Source organism: Sceloporus undulatus, chromosome 3 (assembly GCF_019175285.1).
Source record: "Sceloporus undulatus isolate JIND9_A2432 ecotype Alabama chromosome 3, SceUnd_v1.1, whole genome shotgun sequence".
Classification (NCBI taxonomy): domain Eukaryota; kingdom Metazoa; phylum Chordata; class Lepidosauria; order Squamata; family Phrynosomatidae; genus Sceloporus; species Sceloporus undulatus.
In genome coordinates, this window is record NC_056524.1 from 13,128,912 (window position 1) to 13,151,006 (window position 22,095).

General features: G+C 42.4%; 2 protein-coding genes across 2 annotated transcripts in view; both read right to left on the minus strand.

The window, feature by feature from the left end:
- ME3 (malic enzyme 3) overlaps positions 1–22,095 on the minus strand; it is a 133,292-nt gene that overhangs the window by 71,776 nt on the left and 39,421 nt on the right. The gene's annotated exons all lie outside the window — the stretch shown is intronic.
- On the minus strand, positions 20,048–21,372 carry LOC121926265 (coiled-coil domain-containing protein 89-like). The gene has a single exon (XM_042459096.1). It carries the CDS (start codon positions 21,160–21,162, stop codon positions 20,080–20,082), a length of 1,083 nt encoding a protein of 360 aa, XP_042315030.1. The 5' UTR covers positions 21,163–21,372; the 3' UTR covers positions 20,048–20,079.

The window sequence follows — 22,095 nt, forward strand, 5'->3', positions numbered from 1 at the left end:
GAAAGTGAGCCCACCAGACCTAGGGTTGCCAGAATGAAAACTGAAGCAGTCTCTTGTACCTATAATGGTTGTGCAGAAGAGGAAATCTCAGCAGCTGTTCTTCTCATGTGACCAGGTAACAAGCAACACTTTTGCTGAAATTTGCTCTTCTACACAACCATGAAAAATACAGGAGCTTTCTCCAGCAACCAGTGTGGTGAGGTGGTTTAAAAGTTGGACTACTCTGGAAATCAGGGTTTCATTCCCAGCTTGGCCATGAAAACCAGTGGGTGACCATGGGAAGTCATACTCTCTCAGCCTCAGGGGAAGGCAATGGCAAATTTCTTCTGAACAAATCTTGCCAAAAAGACCCCATGATAGATTCACCTTAGAGTTGCCATAAGTCAGACAAAACTACAGTGCCTTCTCCAGTTTTCACCTTAGCAATCAGAGCCCACTGATAGAAAAAGAAACCAACTATAGAACAGTTTTCTCAGGGCTTCCTGGAACCTGGATTTAGTCCTGGCTAGGCACCTGGTAAGTTATAGCATAGTCTTGCTGGTCAACCATCTGCATGGTTGCATTAGTCTTTCAGATGTTAAATTCAGACAGTGCTTGAGACAAAGCTTGCTTTATGCTTGCACAGGGACATAGGCCTAGATTTCAGCAGATGGTAACCCTGTGTTTGGGGCTGTATTTAGTGGTGAAGTGGTTTACTATGGGGAAGCCTGCCGTATTTACTGCCCCATAGTAGGTTTCTGCAAAAAAGGTTTACTGCTACAAGAGGCATCAGTGGATATGGAGGAAGCTCGGTCAGTATCCTTCAAACATGATTGCAGATAGCCATATTTCCTAAAAACATTCAGTCCATGCTGGGGGATTCTAGCCAATTTACAACCACATATTGCTGACTTGAACAATAGCTCCTGGGGTTTAAGTAGAAGATTTCCTAGCCCTGCTGCTTCTGATAATTTTGCTGGCAGTTATTTTATTCCCAATGAACAAGACTCCAATTTCAGTACTTTAGAATCCAAAGATTCAAGACCCTGGTGCCAGAACTGCTGTGGATGTGAAAGGAAATATGCGTGGCAGGGTGGTCATACACAATCAGTTTCCTGGTGCTGATTTCCTCGTGAAACCTTTCTCTTCTGTAAATGTTGATGGGAAATGCTTTTTAAAAATCAGAAAAGAATGGAAGCCAGGCCTGCAGGATGAACTTTGCTGCCCTTTGACCTTGCAATTCAAATAACCCAGCAGGAATTAAGATAATATGGCTAAACCAGCTATGGGTGTGGTCTGCCTCATATTGGTGGGTCAGCAACAAAAGAACAGAGCTACATGGGTCAGAATAAATGAAATGTTGGGGGATATGCCAATAACCTGATGGCAAGCGAAGGAAACAAATTTGGTTCCAAAGCTACTCTGAATTAAGTACAGCGCTTGCGGATTGATTATCCATTCTCACTTTTATCAAAAAGCTACTAACAGCCACATGCTTGCAGAGTCCTAATGTAAATGTGCCAACATTTACTATTGGGGTGTAAAAACTCCTTCTGTTTGTACTTTACTGAAAGCAGGAAAGCCTAGAACAGTTGGTCAGAGACACAATGGGCAACCTAATCTTTGTTCTCGTTCTGTGCCTTCAAGTCATTTCTTATTTATGACAAGCTTAAGGAGACCCTATCATAAGGTTCTTGGCATGTTTCTTCAAGGGGGGAGGTTCCAATTACTCTCTGAGGCTGAGAGAGTGTGACTTACCCAAGCTCACCCAGTGGGTTTTATTTGGCCGAGCCAAGCTTTGAACCCTGGTCTCCAGAGTCACAGTCCAAAACTCAAACCATCTTAAGTGCTGGTAGTTCTGCTGCATTAACTGTAGGCTGCATCTGCACTGCAGAAATAATGCAGTGGCCCAATGCTATGGAATTCGGGGATTTGTAGTTCGGTGGGACATAAGAGCTCTCTTGACAGACAAGGCTAAATATCTCACTTTACGTTTGGAAAGGACTGCAGTCCACATAAAAACATCAGCATGGATATGGGCTCATTCACCAATCATGGCTTTTTTGCCCTACCAAAATTTCACTTTCAGCTGTATTTGCAGGCTAACAAAAGAGCCAGTGTACTGCCTCTTTTCTGCCCCGATAAAAGGGAAATGTATTCCAGGTCAGTCGCAGCAACAAAATGAGATCCTTCTGTTTTTTTCCTGATGCCTGCCAAATTACATGAGGAGTGAGTTGCTGAAAACAAGGCCCCTTAAAAAGACAACCACAATGTGATTCTTTCAGCACTTTTCTTCTTCTTTCCCCCTCAAGGCTGTTCCTTTTGCAGTTCAGTAACCAAGTCCCTGTAGAAATCGGCAAACAATAATTTACAATGACTTCCTACAGCCCTTTGCCTGTCTTGGGCATAAATTGAAGCTTGCTGTTCATTTGGCACCTCAGAAACAGAAATCTGCTTTTCTTTCTTCTTTTAACATTTAAAAAAAGCAAAGCACACAGAACCTTCTCTCCTGGCCAAAACTAGGTCTTGACTACATATATGCACTGTAGCCTTTTGTATTCTTCCATGGACCCAAGACTTGGCTGCAACCAGAGTAGACCATTTGCTGGAGCCCCTGCTGTTTGATTCATTCTCCATCATGGCTTCTGCTCTACAAAGGAGAACTCCATTCAACGTAGAATCAACAGAGCTGTGTTCTCTACCCCATAGCACACAAAAACACTAACACTTGAAAAAAGAAGGGCTTAGAGACACTCACAAAAGATCAGCCTATCAATTCGCATTACAGTGGGCCCTTGGTATCTGCTAAGGTTTGGTTCCACGGCAGTTAAAGTGATATTAAACTACATTATTTCTACAGTGTAGATGCTCTCATAAATAGCCCTTATGGCTAAGAAGTTTCTCCTAATGTTTCAGTGGCATCTCTTTTCTTGTAATTTTACTCTACCAAGTTTGAAACCAGACAAAGCTGAAAACCTGATGATTAATAAAAGATTAAACTATTACACGAGCTGGAATATTAAAACACCATACAATTTTAAAAGTGTAAAAGCATTTTTTTAAAAAAGAAAATAAATTGATAACACCAGCTCTGTTAACAAGAGCCTTCTACACAACACTTAATCATCAAGTCCTTGTTTATATATAAAAATATCTACCTGCTGGGCCAAAGAAGGTCAGAGAGGATGCTAGCCTTGTCTCCCATGGAAGGGAATTCCACTGTCTGGGAGCAGCCACCAAGAAGGCCTTCTTATGGGGCCCTCACCAGATGGCTATGCAACAAGACAAAGCCCTCCCCTGAAGATCCTGACTCAGGCAGGCTTATATAGGGAGAGACAGAGACATAGGGAACTGTATCCCAGTGCCTGAAAATGGTGAAATGATCCAAAGAAACTAAATGCATCCTGCCTTTGTACGACATTGTGAAGTCATACTTGATAGATGCAAATACAGTTTTCAGAGTGAGATGCTTTATTGTTGTTATTTTTTATTATTATTATTATTATTATTTTAAAATTTCATTCTAGACATAAAAACATACCAGAACAATTGCATTCATCAATCAACAGCCTTGCTTTATATCTAACATCCTAATATTCTACAATCTACCTAGCCATCTAACAATAAAACCAATAAAATGACCTTCTTTCTCCTACCCTAGATCATTTTTGATTTGTTTCTGAATTTCTTATTCTTATATCAACATACCACTTGACCAACATATATGATTTGTAAGATATAAACAACATTTCTCTCTGCTGTTATTGTCCCCTTTCCTAACATTTCTTCCTTTTCCCTCTAACTCTCTTGGTATAATAGCATTTTCCAGTTACATTTATCCTCTAATTATGTAGTTATTTTTCTCACAATTGTCATTTTTATACTTCCTCAGTCTATAGAATTTGTCTATACAAACTGTTTATTTATCCTCAATCAATGAAAATTATCCTTTGCAGTCCTAATACTCTTTCTCTAATTCTGCACTTTTATAGTATCACATACTTCAGAATAAGGTGTGTGGTAACTTCTAATATAGAAGCCAAATTGCCTCTTTTTAATTGCCTTTGTTGCCGCTCAGTTTATGGCTAGTAGTGGAAGAGATCTCATTTTTTTTTGTCTATATAAACTTCCTATAACACCCAAAATGTAACTCCTCCTCCTCCTGCTCTTCCTCTTCTATTCATGTACATTCTGTCTATCTCCCAATTATGAGACTCAAGGCATCTAGCAACACATTTAAAAACAATATCAATTAAAATGATACAAAAGCATCAATAAAAGTATAAATATTAAAATTTGAAAAAAAACCCATAAAGTTAAAAACATTAAATATTCAAAACATTCATGAACATTAATGAGGACAATACACAAAACTTAAAAACAGCATCATCACAAGGCCACCTTGGTCCTTTTTTTAAAACCAGACAACATAAAAATGCTCTAACTTGCTGGCGGAAAGAAAGCAAGGATCAGGCCATTCTAGCCTCCCAGGGAAGGAGTTCCAAAGTCTGGGAGTAGCTACCAAGAAGGCCCTCTCTCTTATTCCTAACAAACATATCTGAGTATGTGGTGGGACAGAGAAGAGCCTCTCCAGAAAATCTTAGCACTCTAATAGGCTCACAGAGAGAAATACAGTCCTTCAAATAACCTGGAACAAGCCATATAAGCCAACTTATCACAGCGTTTTCTTGACAAGATTTGTTCAGAGTTGGTTTGCCTTTGCCTTCCTCTGAAGACGAAAGAGTGTGATTTGCACACAGACCTTCAAATAGTCTGGACCCAAGCCACATAGGGCCTTCGTCACTTTCTCTCCCCCATACGCTATTTTAACATCTTTGCTTGATGAAGAAGTCTATAAAGCTTGAAAAGCTTGCATGATGTATTTCATGCCTTTAAGCTGGCCGAATAAAGATTGGTCCAATGAAAGTATTATCAAAGACTAGATTTTGTATTTCACTCTGTTCTTCTTGTTTTATGGCCAGCACAGTTGCCTCTGAAATATTGAATTTTTATGTGTTCCTTGGGACTATTAGAATAATTAGAGATGAGAGTTGGGAATCAGATTGCAAAAGACATGGGAAAGGGTTAAACCCTGCTTTCTGCCCAGATAAAAATCAGAATCCCACCCCTCTTTGCTGCTTTAGAGTTAATATTAACCACAAAAAATTCAAGATATCTGATCACAGATCCCTGGCCTGGTTTTGGCCCGTGGCAACTCTAGTGTGACAAGTCAAGCATGGAGAAGGGGGCATGAAAGATGGAAGCAAAGGAGCTGGCAAGTGCACTGAGCTTGGCAAAAGAGGCATATGGGGTTGCATGCTCCGAGGCTTGGCAAGAGCATTTCCCAACAATGCCATTTTCACCCTCAAGATGAATGGAAAATGCCGGTCTCCATATCAAGCGTGCTAATGAAAAACAGCTCTTGGTGGAGGTCAACCTGAGGGCCTCCAGGCCACAGTCCCCACAGTTGCGTGACGGCTGTCCTCTGCAAGCAATGGAGAAAGAAGAGCTTGGATTTCAGTCTCTAAATGGTACTTTGGTTAGTTTGTTATTGACTTTTCCAGTATATTTATAACTTGCCGATTCTGCAGTATATCCAGGGAGTTTTAGGGATCATCTAGACTAGCCAAAATATTATTTTATATTATAATAAAGACTATCTTAATAGATTAGAAAGCTGGGCTAAAGCTAACAAAATGAATTTCAACTTGGAGAAATGTAAGGTACTGCACTTAGGGCGGAAAAATGAAATGCATAGATATGGGATGGGGGACACCTGTTTGAACGAGACTACGTGTGAAAGGAGTCTGGGAGTCCTAGTAGACCACAAGTTGAAAATGAGTCAACAGTGTGACATGGCAGCTAAAAAGACAAATGTGATTTTAGGCTGCATCAATAGAGGTACAGTGTCTAGATCAAGGGAAGTAATAGTGCCACTCTGTTCTGCTTTGGTCAGACCTCACCTAGAATACTGTGTCCAATTCTGGTCAACACGATTAAAAAAGGATATTGACAAGTTGGATCATGTTCAGAGGAAGATGACCAAAATGGTGAAAGGTCTGGAAACCATGCCTTATGAAGAGAGACTTAGGGAGCTGGGTATGTTTAGCATAGAGAAGAAGAGGTTAAGAGGTTATATGATAGCCCTGTTATTTGAAGGGGTGAAACACTGAGGATGGAGCAAGTTTGTTTTTCACTGTTCCAGAAAACAGGACCTGGTATAATGTATGCAAGCTACAGGAAAGGAGATTCCACTTCAACATTAGGAGGAACTTCCTGACAGTAAGGGCTGTTCAATAGTGGAACATACTGCCTCGGAGAGAAGTGGAGTCTCCTTCTCTGGAGGTTTTTAAACAGAAGCTAGATGGCCATCTATTGGAGATGCTTTGATTGTGAGTTCCTGCATGGCGGGGGGTTGGACTGGATGGCCCTTGTGGTCTCTTCCAGCTCTATGATTCCATGATTCTGTCAAAAAAATAAATGTGCCAGACCAGGAATTGGATAATAACAAAGGCGCATGGAGGCTCAGTTCATTGAGGGGTATGAGGAAGAGGGAAAGAAAACTATGGACCTTATCACACATGGGGGGGGGGTTGCAGCTCAGATCCGCAGTCACTCCTGTTCTAGCAATGCAAAGCGTGATGTTTTTCCACACCAGATCCAGAGTCACTCCTCTCTAGCAATGCGGATTGAGGTTAAAACGTGATGTTTTTCCACACCTGGTTGCCTTTCAGTTGTCCTTCCGAAGTGAGGGGCAGGCGAAATCAGTTCGATTACAAGCAAGTCATGTGATGCGGACTCAAGCAAAGGGGAGTGAGTGTACATTGTATTACCACATCAGAGCATACTTCGAGGGTTCAACGATTCGAATCAGCACCCTTGCACGTGCTCAGTGGGGCTCTGGATGCTGTCCTCCTTCCCTGCCCCCTCCTTGGCTGTCATCCTTCATCGGGGTCTAGGAGAAGGCAGGGGATGATGGGATAGGTCACGGGGGGTCCCTGGGGCCAGGATCGGGATGCAGGAGGAGGCAGGGGATGATGGGATAGCTTACTGGAGGTCCCTGGGGCCAGGATCAGGATGCAGGATCAGTCAGGCAATGATGGGATAGCTCACTGGAGGTCCCTGGGGCCAGGATCAGGATGCAAGAGCAGGCAGGGGATGATGGGATAGGTCGCTGGGGGTCCCTGGGGCCAGGATCGGGATGCCTGAGCAGTCAGAGGATGATGGGATAGGTCACTGGGGGTTGCTGGAGCTGGGATTGGGATTTGCGTGAATGTGTGTTTGTGTGAATGTGAATATAGATATATGTGTGTGTGTGTGTGCATTTGCATGAATGTGTTTTGCGATAAGAGATAGGGTTAGGTGGCAGAGGGGGCAAGATGGGGATGCAGGAGCAGTCAGGGGATGATGGGTTAGGTGGCAGAGGGGGAGAGATGGGGATGCAGGAGCAGTCAGAGGATGCTGGGTTAGGTGTCAGGGTGAAGGAGTGGAGCAGATCGGGGTCTAGGAGAAGGCAGGGGATGATGGGATTGTTGTCAGGGTGAAGGAGTGGAGCAGATCAGGGTCTAGGAGAAGGCAGGGGATGATGGGACTGGTGGCAGGATGAAGGAGGGGAAGAGATGGGGTCTAGGAGAAGGCAGGGGATGATGGGATTGGTGGAAGGCTGAAGGAGGGGAGCAGATCGGGGTCTCGGAGGACGCAGGGGATGATGGGATTGGCTGGTTGGCAGAGAGGAGATGGCAAGGAGGAGGAGGGGAATGACGGAGCAGGACGCAGGGGCCAAGGGGGGTGGCATTGGAGTGCTTTTCCACACCAGAACAAATTGCAGTGCAATCAAAGGCAGCCTGGAAGCGAATTCTCTTAAGTCACTTTTTTCCTGTTTTTACCAAAATGAGGAGTGACTTCAGAAACACTGCTGAAGCAATTCGCAAGGGGCTCCCATAGAAATCAATGGCGTCTGATAAAACAGTCACTTTATGACATGAAACCGTATCATTGGAAGTGCAATCACTTCGGAAGTGAGCTGGAACTGAAAAAAGCTCCGTGTGATATACTCCTATTTGAGAAGAAGCCCTAGTGGCACAGTGGTTAAATGCAGCCACTCACTCACAGTTGCAAGGTTGTGAATTCGATACCAGCCAGGGGCTCTAGGGTTGACTCAGCCTGGCATCCTTCCATAGGTCGCTAAAATTAAAAATCAACTTGTTGGGAGCAACTGGCTTACACATTGTAAACCGCTTAGGCAGTGCTTAAGTGCACTGATAAGCGACATAAAAATGTACTTGCTATTTCTAAAACTCAAGAAGGAAAAAAGGATTAGATATATTTAGGACATGACTAGATGTAGGATTGGGGACAACGCTTACAAGACATGACATCCAGCAAAACAGCCCAACATTTCCTGAAACTAGTGGCTTATCTGGAGGAACCCTTAATCTCACAACAACCCTATGAGATAGGTGAGAGAGTGAGGGCCCACCTACCATGATGCTCCTTATATAAAATGACAAAATCAAGGTTTGCATTTTGGAATTATATACATATATTAATATTTTCAAACCATGGATGGTTGAATCCATGGATATAGAGGGCTGACTGTGCATTAACAATGTCATATAAATTAAAGGAGTGGGTTTTTATGGCAAGCAGTGAAGGAAATGAATGATTGGTGAAGGATTGGATCCAAAAGGATTAGTTCAGCCAGAGGCACTTAGTTTTATTAATATGTAGGAGTGTTTGTGTATTGCTGTGGAGAAAAACAATATGCACACAAAAACAATACAGGGCTTGGATATGATTTCTGAAAAGGCTGGTTCTGGACCTGAAAAGGATGTCAGAAATATTCCCCTCCCTGCAAAAATGAGCACACCATTTTTAGCCCTTTCTTAATCATATTTTTTAATAATCTAGGACTCTGAATATCCAAAGGACTGATTACATTCTATATTTAACAAAAAAAAAATTTTTTTTTAATCCTTAATTGCATCCATGTGTAAGCGTCAACCAGGAATAAGGCTTTTCTTCCTTAGTAAAATTACTTGTTTTATTCTCTTTACTTCTGGCATGTGCAGTCCATGACTCAGGCACAGAAATGTTTAACAAATGAACTCCTCTGTTCAAAATGTTAATATTTTCCAACATCTTTATTCATTATTCCGTTCTTTTCACCCTCCTCCACACATAAAATATTCCACTCTAGGCATAGTTTGAATGGTTGTCTGTTCACCTGAGAAAGAGTCATTTATGTGAAAATCTGTCCCACCACATTTGGTTTTATTTGAATATTTTCATGCCCCTGTCAAAGAATATTCTGTTGCTGCTGCTATGTGCCATTAAATTGGTTTTGTCCAATGGTCCGCAAACTTTTGACCTATGGTAATCAAATTGGTTTTGACCTATGATTTTGACTTATGAATGAAAGACCTCCAAAAGCCATGCTCAACTCAGGGCTCTGGCTTCCATTATAAAGTCAATCCACCTATAATGCAGATATCTTCTTTTATTTCCTTTATCCCCCCTCCTCTTTGTCTAGCTATCGTCCGATTTCTCTTCTTCCTTTTCTTTCTAAGGTTTTGGAACGGGTCGTTTATTCTTGCTGTCTTGAGTTTCTTGAAGCCAACTCCATTCTTGATCCCTTTCAGTCCGGTTTCTGCCCGTGGCATTCTACAGAGACAGCACTCACTAAGATCTCGAATTACCTTTTACGGGCCAAGGTTAATGGCCTTTACTCTGTTCTCATCCTTCTTGATTTGTCTGAAACATTTGACACCGTTGATCACTGTCTTCTAGTTGATATACTTTCCGACCTTGGGTTCTCAGACTCTGTTCTTGACAACAACAACTTACTAAGGATTCTGTATGGTGTAGTATAGGAGGAGGTCAGTGGGAATGGCACCATAAGTGACACCACTGCTTTGAAGAAATCTTACTAAGAAAACCTTGGAGTAGGATTGTCATAAATCAGAATTGATTTGAAGACATATGACGACAAAGTTAGCAAGCTTGGAGGAAGTAAACTTGAATCTTTTACATTAGCAGAGCACATTGTATTAGGGTAGTGAGCGTAAATTGATCGATGTGGAATAACCAGGCTTGGCTTCAACTTTTCCAGCCCTACCAGACAAGCAGAACCTGTTTTTTTTTGGGGGGGGGGGGGAATGGGTGATGAGCCACCCAATGATTGCCCTGCTTACAGCATTGGGGCGCATGCCGTGAGATGTTCCACGTGCTGGAGATACAATTAATGTTGGTTCCACAGTAGGAATACAGAGAACTGCCTTTAACTGAGTCATATCCTTGTCCCTCTAACCATGTATTAAATACTCTCCAACATTTTACATGTGAAAACTGGGACGATTTTGGCCAAGCAACATCAGGGTGTGCTCAGCACGGCAAAAGTTATTAATGGGGAAGCACAGACAAACGACAAGAGGCGGCAATAATTTGCTTTTGCCTGAGCCTACTGGGAAGGGAAAAATAACGGCTCCTCTTGTTGTGTTTATTGAGTGCAAACAACTAATGCACTTTAAACGTGGTTTGTGCAACTGAGGTAAGCTGAGGACGCCACTGGAGTCCAGGCCCCAGCCATCCAGAAATGCATCTAATCTGTGAGTGGTGTCAGGGTTTTGATTTATTTTCCTGATTTGACTGATTTTTTTTCTGTCTGTGCCTATAGGACAAGCAGGTCCTGCATGTAGTGATATCCTTTTGCGCTAGAATTCCTTTGGTTAGAATAAAGCTTTTCTTTAAAGTACTTTGCCTCTCCTACACATGCCTTAGCTTAGCTAGATCTTCACTGGGTTGCCACATACCAGTGGAAGTCCCCAGCAATGTCCCAATGCGTTTCTAAGGTGTAACACATTAATAATTGGGTGGTGGCAGCAGGTTGTTTTTAGATTAAAAAGGTGGTCTCAAGGGGTCACATGCAGCTCAGGAGGGGTGGAGGGGGACACATAGAGAAGCTTGACAGTGTTGTTTATGTTGTAACCTAGAGCTCAAAGGAAGTATCTACTGTAGTTGTGTTGCTAATGGGGTTTATATTTTGTTTCCTGGATTTTGCCACTGTCTCCCAGGCAGAAGGAAGAGTGGTTTCTGTCTATATGAATGTTCCTCCATACCTCCTTAACTGAGAATAGCAGCAATGACAATAACATCTTGTCAAAATGGAGGCATGTGACTCTAAACTGGCTGCATCCGCACTGCAAAAATAATCCAGTTTGGCACCAACTGCTGTGACTCAGTGCTATGGAATCTTGGGGATTGTAGTTTGTTGTGGCACCAGAGCTCTCTGGCACAGAAGGCTAAATATATCACCAAACTACAATTCCCAGAATTCCACAACATTGAGCCATGGCAGTTAAACCAGATTATTTCTGCAGTGCAGATGCAGCCTCTGTCACAGTTTTCTTTTTCCTGCATGATTTTTAACACCTTTGCCTGAAGAAGAAGCTAGTGGAGCTTCAAAAGCTTACAGCGTGTAATCTGTGCATCTCATAAAGGGACCGCTGTTACACTGATTTTACACTGAAAGCTCAAGAGAGAGGAGGAAAGTTACAGAGGGATGAAGAAACTGAGGCAAGACATGATTATAATGCGAGCCAAAGCAGTTGCACTTATTTAATATTTGTTTTATTTGGCAGTGATGGCTAATGGTTATGCCAAAAACCACATGGAGAGAAAAGTGCAATTAGAGAGAACAAACTGCTGAAAATAAACATGATGACCCCCTTTCTTCACTGAACTGCATTGGCTTATTTTCTTAGGCTGCATCTGCACTGTGGAAATAATGCACTTTGACGATCATGGCTCAATGCTATGGAATTCTGGGAACTGTAGTTTATTGTGGCACCAGAGCTATCTGACAGAGAAGGCTAAATGTCTCACTAAACTACAATTCCTAGAACTCCACTGCATTGCGCTATGGCAGTTAAAGTGGTGTCAAACTACATTATTTTTACAGCTCAGTTGCAGCTTCAATTTTCCCTGTCAACTATCTGTCAGTTTTTTGTAGGTATAATGATCGGTCTCATCTCTTATTATTGTTGTCTCACATCCCCTTCCTTTGTAAGCTACTCCCACTGTCTGCTGTAAACTGTCCATTTCTAAGGAAGGGTCTTATTTATTTCCATCTGGAAAACCTTCAAAACTCCATATTATAGAAATAATAACAATAAGAGGATTGGTTAATTATGTCTAAAACATTTTTTCCTGCCAAATATTTGCATAGATTTTATTTTATTTTGGAGGTGAGGAGAGGGTTTTGGATGAACTGGTGGTACACATAATCACATACTCTCCAATGTTTCTCAGATGAAAGCCACAACATATGTGGCCAAGCAACATCAGAGTAGGATCAGGATGGCAAAAGTTATTAAATAGAAAAGAGCACACAAGCCAGGACAGGCTGCAGCAGTTTGCTTTTGCCTGAATCTACTGGGAAGGACCAAATTCTGTCCCTTCCACTCCTCTCCCCTCCCGAGTTAAATGAATGCAAATTAATACAGTATTGCACTTTGAACTCATTTTGCAGCAATAGAAGTAAGCTGTGTCCAAAGGAAGGAAAGGGAAAGAAGTGAGGGAAACTTAAAATTTAAGTTTAAAAGCCTCTTTAAAAAAAAGATGAAAGGGGAGTAATTGGGACAGTCGGAGGATATATGATCATAGATTTGAAAGCAATGGAAAAATTATTCACTTTCTCTGACAAATGTCCTGTAACCAAAGCAAGCAACCAAGTCACCGCCCACCGTTAATTATATTATTTCTTTATGTCATCACTGAATTGCTGGAAGCTGGCCTTTCTCACAGAGTGACCGATGTGCTCATTAATCCCATTAGCTATTCCTCCGGAACCCAGGATTTCAATCTGAAAAACAACTCCGAGAAGTTACAGGACACGAGAACATGGATGTTGCCGTCGTACCGCTCATACTGCTCATAGGACAAGCACCGGGAGAAGGAAGAGTGAGAAGACTACACAAGCACTAGTGAAAGGAAATGTCAGTCATAATAGAACCATAAAACTAGAATAGATCTAGCCGTCATTCCGATCAAGATAGCTAATTCTAATCTTGCTAGCAGCTAAACCAAATTTTGCTACCATAGAAGTAACAAATGCATTGTTGCCAGCCAAAAGGACACAAGTCTGCTGAAAGCAAGATTTACCAGAAAGGGATTTTAAAATACAATCAAGAAACTTTTGTCTAGGAGATATATACAGAGGGCAGTGTAGAAGGTAATGTTCTATATTCTCCACTTCCCCAGTTTTACAGATACATAGTCTTAGATGGACAGGTGTGTTATTATATCTGCCCGTCAAATAGGCAGAAGGCATACATTGGAACCTTAGAGTAGTGGGCTAATCAGTTGGTGACAAATGTCTCTATAGAACTGACAATAAAGGAAAACATGCTCATTGGTTTCAACAGCGCCCGAGCCACATGGGCAAAGATGAAATTCAAAAGGTGTTTTTTAAAATCTACCTTCCAACACGGTTGTGGGCAACACATTGAAACGTACCAGAGTTAGAGCCCTTCTAAACTTCGGGAGGGTAACATAGAACAGATATGGAGCTGGAGAGGGGACCAAAACTTGAGCACTGAACATGACATATTTTGAGAGGGAAGTGGAGTCCATGTATCTTTCTGCCTCTAGGATTTTTTGTTTAATAGTAGATTTAGCTCTATCAGCGTTGAGCTTTAAAATTTCATTTTTATTGAGACCAAGCTCATTTAATTTCTTAAGAAGGGAAATTGCCCAAGAGGATTTAAAGGAATCCAGGAAAATTAAATTTGTCAGACCTCCAGAAGTTTTATGCATTCCGATTAAGGTGATTGAAATCAAAACAATATCATCAACATATAACAACACTGAAAGTTTAACATCCTGAATAATAGCTCCGAAAATTTTTGATCCTTTTAAGGCCTGGATGACATCATTAATATAAAAATTAAATTAAAAAGGTGCCAAAAGACAGCTCTGGCATACACCTCTATCTGTGGGGATGCTATCGGATAGAACCCCATTTGCCCCAAGTCGAACCCTGATGGTAGTATTATGATGTAACATTTGAATTAGAAGGAGCAGTCTTCTATCAATATTTGCCGCCGCTAACTTTGACCAGAGTCGATCTCGGTCGACTAGGTCAAAAACAGAAGTAAAATCAACAAAGGCAGTGAAAAGTTCTTTTCTATCTTTTTGGGAGTATTTTTGAATCACATGGTGTAAAACAAAACATTGATCTAGAGTAAATTTACCCTTCCTAAACCCGGCTTGTTCTTCTGCAAAAATGTCATTTTCCATAGCCCAGACCTCTAGTTTGCCTAACAGGCATCTTGCATAAAGTTTAGAGATAATATTTAATAGGCTAATAGGTCTAAAGTTTTTAGGATCAGCCATAGAGCCCTTTTTATGAACAGGAATTACAATACTTACACCCCACCTTTGAGGAATTTTGCCATACTCATAGAAGCATAGAGTTGGAAGAGACCGCATGGGCCATCCAGTCCAACCCCCCCGTCATGCAGGAAATCCAAATACTGGTTTATATAAGTAAATAATGAAGCAAGAGGTGGGGCCCACCAGTCTAGATTTGATCTGAATAATTCACCGGGAAGCATGAGTGAGAAATTTAAAGTCCCCACCAAAAAACAAATCCCAGGATTTTATAGGATGGAACCGTGTCAGCTAAAGCAATATCAAACTACTATAACAGTGTGGTACAGATACGTTCTCAGTATTTCTGAAAAATATTTGGGGCACTATGGAAACTCCCAGAATTCTTAAACCAGCGTGGCCAAATGTAATACAAAATAGTAACGCTTCCAAGCTTTGCTTGCCTTAAACCATGCTTCCCTCTCTCAGTCTTCTCAGAAAAGGCAAAGGGTGCTCAACCTGAGGATAATGGAGCAGAGGACAGAATAGGGGAATTTCAGCACAGAATAAGTAAAGAGATAGTAGAGGAACACCTTATTAATCTAAATGAATTTAAGTCTCCGGGACCAGATGAACTCCATCCAAGGGTATTAAAAGAACTGGCAAATGTAATATCAGAGCCATTGGTAATAATCTTTGAAAACTCCTGGAAAACAGGAGAGATCCCAGCAGACTGGCGGAGGGCAAACGTTGTCCCCATCTTCAAAAAGGGGAAAAAAGAGGATCCCAACAATTATCGTCCAGTTAGTCTGACATCAGTACTAGGAAAGATTCTGGAGCAGATCATTAAACAGAGAGTCTGTGAACATCTAGAAGGCAATGCCATAATCACAAAAAGTCAACATGGGTTTCAGAGAAACAAGTCATGCCAGCACAACCTGATCTCTTTCTTTGATAAAATTACCAGCTTGGTAGATGAAGGGAATGCTGTGGATATAGTATATCTTGATTTCAGTAAGGCCTTCGACAAGGTTTCCCATGACATACTTGCAAACAAGCTGGTAAAATGTGGGCTAGACAAAGGAACTGTTACATGGATCTGTAATTGGTTGACCGGCCGAACCCAAAGGGTGCTCAACAATGGCTCCTTTTCATCCTGGAGAGAAGTGACCAGTGGGGTCCCACAGGGCTTTGTCCTGGGCCCAGTACTATTCAACATCTTTATCAATGACCTGGATGACAGAATTGGGAGCATACTTATCAAATTTGCAGATGACACCAAATTAGGGGGAATAGCTAATAGCCCAGAAGACAGGATCAAGATTCAAAATGACCTGAATAGACTAGAAAGCTGGGCCAAAGCTAACAAAATGAAATTCAACACAGAGAAATGTAAGGTATTGCACTTAGGGCGGAAAAATAAAATGCACAGATATAGGATGGGTGACACCTGGCTGAATGAAACTATGTGTGAAAGGGATCTAGGAGTCCAAGTGGACCACAAGTTGAACATGAGTGAACAGTGTGATGCGGCAGCTAAAAAGGGCAATGCTATTTTAGGCTGCATCAATAGAAGTATAGTGTCTAGATCAAGAGAAGTAATAGTGCCACTGTATTCTGCTCTGATCAGGCCCCACCTGGAATATTGTGTCCAGTTCTGGGCACCACAATTCAAAAAGGACATTGAGAAACTGGAGCGTGTCCAAAGGAGGGTGACTAAAATGGTGAAGGGTCTGGAAACCATGCCCTATGAGGAACGACTTAGGGAGCTGGGGATGTTTAGCCTGGAGAAAAGAAGGTTAAGAGGTGATATGATAGCCCTGTTTAAATATTTGAAAGGATGTCATATTGAGGAGGGAGCAAGCTTGTTTTCTGCTGCTCCAGAGAACAGGACCCGGAACAATGGATGCAAGCTACAAGAAAAGAGATTCCACCTGAACATTAGGAGGAACTTCCTGACAGTAAGGGCTGGTCGACAGTGGAATGCACTCCCTCGGAGGGTGATAGAGTCTCCTTCCTTGGAGGTCTTTAAACAGAGGCTGGATGGCCATCTGTCAGGGATGCTTTGATTTGGATTTCCTGCATTGCAGGGGGTTGGACTGGATGGCCCTAGTGGTCTCTTCCAACTCTATGATTCTATGATAGGTGCAATGTTTGTATTGATAGCATTATTATTATTAATATTATTATTAACTTTTATTTATAAAGCACTGTAAATTTACACAGCGCTGTACATACAATCTTTTTAGTTGGACGGTTCCCTGCCCTCAGGCTAAGATCTAAAAAATCTTGTTCAGCCAAAAACTCCCTTTGGTTTGTATCTGTTCAACTGGTGCCTGGAAGCACAAGTTATTGTGCTGTTCCCGAGAACAGGGTGACCTAAAGTTTGATGGTTTCAATATTTTGTGATTTCCCAACGTCTTGGGAAAGAGTGTGCTGGGTTGTGAAAGGACCCCTTTGTGCCAAAAGGTCAGTATCTTTCAGTCTTCCTCAAATGTCTTTGGCATCCCCTCCAAGTGTCCTAATTAATCCTCTGTCATCCCATTTTTTGGACTACTTTTAAAATGTCCCAATTTCTCTCCCACTTTCCCGCATTTTGCAGAAGCAAAATTTCCCATCTTGACCACACTCTGATGCTGTTTGACCACAGATGTCCCAATTTTCATCTGTGAAATGTAAGCAGATTCAAGCAAGCATGCTTGCTGTGTATCCAGATCACATTTTATCTAGCACAGACTCCACTTGGAAAAATGATGAAAAGATTGTATATTATCCTTTGCATTCACAATTGGGCAATTTCAGCTGGAATGCTTGACTTGGCTTGAAGTCTTTCAATTTAGCTCAGCATTAATAATTTCATTTAGTATATTAGCACACATACAGATTTGCATATTCCTAGTTTACAGTGTCAGTCCCATGTTCTCCATGCCCCACAGCTGGACTCTTAATGGGAGTCTAACTTGGTTGTTACCTTGGCATCACACTCTCTTGCTACCCTCTTCTGAACATCACAGTGCTTTGCATGGTTAACAAATGTCAGGTACAGTATGAGGCCATAGTTTGACATGCAGACTTCATGCTCAGGACTGCATGACTATCCCAAACTGTTTAAAGAAACAAATCACATCTGCTCAACATGACAGCATGGGAGAATGACTGTCGCAGGATGTCGGCTCAAGGTGTGCCTGCAGGAATGAGTCTAAACATTATTCTTAAAGAGAGTAGTTGCCCAGTGTTTTGATGACTCACCTTCATAGCACCAAGGCTTGGAGAATCCCAACTGTGAAGTGCCTTTAGCTGTTATTCTGCTACTGACAGAATCTTAGGGGCTCCACAGACCAGCGGGAAAGGCCGGCCTGGGGGTGGAGTCAGAGTGTGGCGTCCACATGATGCATGCCCCAGCTCTGCCCCCATGATGCTGTGCACTGCTCCACCTGGCAGTGGCATCAGCATGACCCAGTGGCAAGAGTGCAGAGAAGCTGCATGCTGGCGGCTATGGCACCCTTTCCTGGGCGCAAAAATAAGCTGCTTTTTGTGGCTCCATTTTAGGCTGCGGAAAGGACAGATCAGGGTCGTGGCATGTAGTTGCTGTGGCCCCGATCCAGTGCTAAAAGGGGCGGCCTGTTGAGCCCCTTAGAATCGAAAGGGACCACAAGTGCTAGCAAGACCAACCCCCCCCCCCCTGCTATGCAGGAATACACAATCCAAGCACTTCCTCCCATCTGTCGAGCCCCCTAGGACTCTATCAGTAGCAGAATAACAACTAAGGGCATTTCACAGTTTGGATTCTCCAAGCCATCTAAAGTCTGTTTAAAAACCTCCACTCTCTGAGACAGCATATCTCACTGTTGAACAACTGTCACCATCAGGAAGTTCTTCCTAAGGTTGTAGTGGAATCTCTTTTCCTGTAGCTTGCATCCATTGCTCTGTGTCCTAGTCTCTGCAGAAGCAGAAAACAAGCTTGCTCCATCTTCAATATAACATCCTTTCAGATATTTAAACATATCCATCATGTCACCTCTTAACCTCCTTTTCCCAGGCCAAATACAGTGGGACCTCGGTATCCAGGGGGGGATCCATTCCAGACCCCTGCATGGATACCCAAATCCACAGGACCTCAAGTCCCATTGTCCCCAATGGCAGTGCATGCATGCAACTATTCCGCCTTTAGGGACAACAGGACTTCAGGTGAAGTCCGTTGTCTGTAATGGTGTCACCGCTATGTGCACATGTCAGTACTGAGGACAACAGGGACTGTTCCTAATAGTGGCACATTGGGGACAACGGGGGCTTAAATCCATGGATAATGAGGCCCCACTGTATATCCAGATCCCTAAACCATTCCTCATAGGTTTTGGTTTCCCTCCCTCAAGCTAGAAGAGCATGCCATTTTCCATGCTCTGATGTGATCACAGTCCAAAAGGGTGAGAAGAGATTCTCAGCCCTCAATGAGGGGGGCATCTTCTCTAATCAAATGCCAGTGATGAAACCTCAAGAAATCATCTTGAACTATTATCAGCTTTACAAAACAAATGAGCTGTCAGCAAGTTTCATATAAGCACCAGTCCAGACTCTCCTGATGCAGGCATCTGACTAACATCTCCAGTTGTTTTCCTCCTGTTTTGTTTGCAACACCTTGCCTGATGAAGAAGAAACCACAGAACTTGGAAAGCATGCAACAAGTATATTGTGCATTTCGGTTGGCCAATAAAGGTATTACTGTTTGGTGGAATTTTGTTTGAATTTACTAAATGGCCAGCACAGCTAGCCCTGCATGGCTTGTTCTTGTGGTGTGGCCTAGTGGTTTGAGAATTGGAGTGAAGTCCGAATCTCACTGCAGAAATAATCGAATTCAATTTTTATTTCCTTCATTTTCCTAGAGCAGTCGCAGAACAGCTGGGAAGTGCACACAGAGCCTGAGGTCTCCTCTGAGCACAGGTTGGGAACCCCTGCCCTAGAAAAATGTTTTCTCTAGGAACTTTTAGGTTCTTCTGCACAATTCTGTGATCTGCGTCTGGCAGAAGCTGCGTTGGAGGACCTAGTTATTCCTAGAGATAACATATTAATCAAGACCGCAAATAATCAAATCTGCAAAAGTCAAGGCCACAAATGTGGAGGGCCAATTCGTCTCACTTAATTAGGGAGACATAATGAAAAAAAGTTAATGTAACCTACTTGCTTCTACACGGAAGGTAGATGCAAAGCTGAGTAGAGGGTGAGCCCTGGTGTGACAACAACTGGGAGAGAAGGAAGATGCTAATTAAGTTAAAAATATATATATTCTCTGCAGGGTCTTTGCAAGTTGCAAATCAGTTATTCCTTGCAAATCGTAGCAAGCTGCTCCTCTTTACTAGTTGAGCTGGAAAAATGAATACAGCTGTTTGCTGGTACCTGAAGCTGAGTCCACCACTAATGGAGAATTTGCATTTTCATCTCCTACCAGGAGATGAAAACAAGACTCAGAGCCAGGCCCTGAAATCTGGCAACCTGAATTAGAAATCACAACATTTAATCCGTTTTCTGTATGCAACATTTTTCTGAGATGAATTGTTAACTTGAGAGTCTTCATACAAATATGGTTGTTCTAAGGTGAAGCCTAAGCAATAAATTTTAAAAACAGTGTTCAGCAGTTGAAAAATTAAAGCTTTATTTTTATCTTTTAAAGACTGTAGATAACAACAACAAAAATCATGCTAGTAGCAAAGCTTACAGGTGACAAAGTCCCACTGATTACGCCATGAAATGACGCAGTTTGGCATTTAACTCTTTCTCCTTAGTAAGCAGCTCTGTGCTGTGCTTCTTGTAAGCTTCAAACTGCATCTGGAGTTCAGCATAGGCTTGTTGTGCTCCATCCAGTCGATGGTGAAGGTCCCGAACCCGGAGATTACTGTTTACCAATGCAGCCTCAGTCTCAAAGTGCTGTTCAGCTGCCAGTTTGGCTTTCTCCATCTCTTCCGCCTTCTTCTCTAGTTGCAGTATCTCCCATTGCTTTTCCTGCAGTGCCTTGCCTCGATCCATAGCCAACTTCAGCAACTCCTCTTTCTCCTTAGTCAGCTTTTCCAGCCTGGTTTGCACATTGCTATCGGTTTCCCTTAGCTGCTTTTCTGCTTGTTTCAGTTTCTCAGTGACATGATGGTGCTTCTCCTTAAAGATTTCCAGTTGGCATCCCAAGGACTTCATTTCCTCAGCATGGACTCTGGCTTCCTGGCTCTGGGCTTCCAGAAACTTTTTCTCTCGTTCCTGAGCACGCTGGCTGTCCTCTTTGTAACTTTCCTTTAAAGACGCCATTTCCTTAGAGAGTGTCTCCAGCTGAGAAGTGAGCTGGGCCAGCTCTGCTTCTTTCTCTTTCAAAGGTTGGCTGAAGAGATTTTGGTTCTCTTGACGCAGGCGCCGGTTTTCTTCCCTCAGCTGTGTGTTCTGACGTTTGTGTTTGTCTTTGAAATGGATCATCTCCTCATGGTTGGCAGCCAAGTCCATAAAGCGCTCTTCCAGCTGCTGGATGCGCCGGGTCTGATTCTCCAGTCTGAGGGCATCTGCCATCCTCATCTCCTCCATCTCCATATTGAGCTGTTCGAGGGTTTTGCAACGCAAGAGCTGGTCATCTGCTCGCTTCTTCAGGATGCAGATCAGTTGAGATTGTTCATGGATGCGTGAACGCAACATGGCCTTCTCCCCTTTCTCCCCACTGGAGAGGCCCTGCAGCTTCTCCAAGGACTCAAAGGGCTCTCCTATGTTCCACTCTAGATTGTCTTCAGCCTCTGCTGGGATTGGGAGGGGAAAGGCCATCTCTGGGTCCTCTTCATCCTGAGGCATGTTGAGGAACTCCTGATGCTCTAAATTCAAGCTACTTCGTACTTCCCTTTAGATAGCATTTGAAACCTCTGAGCTCTTGTACCATTTGTTCCAGCAGTTGAAACAACCGTTACTGGAAGCATTCTAAGAATTCTATGATATCACAAGCCAAGAAGGCTGGAACTTTCTAGAACTAGCGCACTTTACATGTGCCTCTAGACCTCATTGCATCTTCCTGATCTATAGATGGGAAATAAGCAACACAAAATTACTGCTCATCCATTCAGTTCTGAGTTTTGAACACCACAGGTAGCATTTTATTCACAAGGGTCTTATAGGCAAGCAAATAATAATCTCCTGTGTTACTGCCTTAATAAATATTATTTGAATAGAAAGAGTAATGGGTCTATTACCTCTTCCTTATGATTCAGAAAAGTTTTAGCCTCGATAAATTCAGACTGACTCTTGGGTATCTAACCTTCTCTGCCAATGAGAAGGCTAAAACTACAAATTCCAGGATTCTGTGGCATGGAGCTATGGCAATTAAAGTGGTATCTAACTTCATTATTTCTACAGTGTAGATGTACAGTGCTGAAACCTCCGAGCTGGACTGGAGAATCTGCGATCACAGCATATGGTGGGGGAAGCTCAAAAACGGCTGTGGGGTATGGAAAAAAGAGCCTTGGAGATAGTCTTGGAGACAGGGAGGGCTGGGCAGGCAGGGAGAGCTGACCAATCCAAGCAGGCTTTGTATACAAGTTTTCCTGCTAAGTAAGTGCATATCATAAGCATTTGAATTAAAATTACAATATTGAAATCAAATCTGATGTTTTTTTAAATTTTTATTTGGTGTGCATTGAAAGAGGGGTAGTCTTATATGGCGAGTATATCCAAACCCTATATTTTAACTGGAAAGGTTGGGAGTCGTCTTATACGCCCAGTTGTCTTATATGC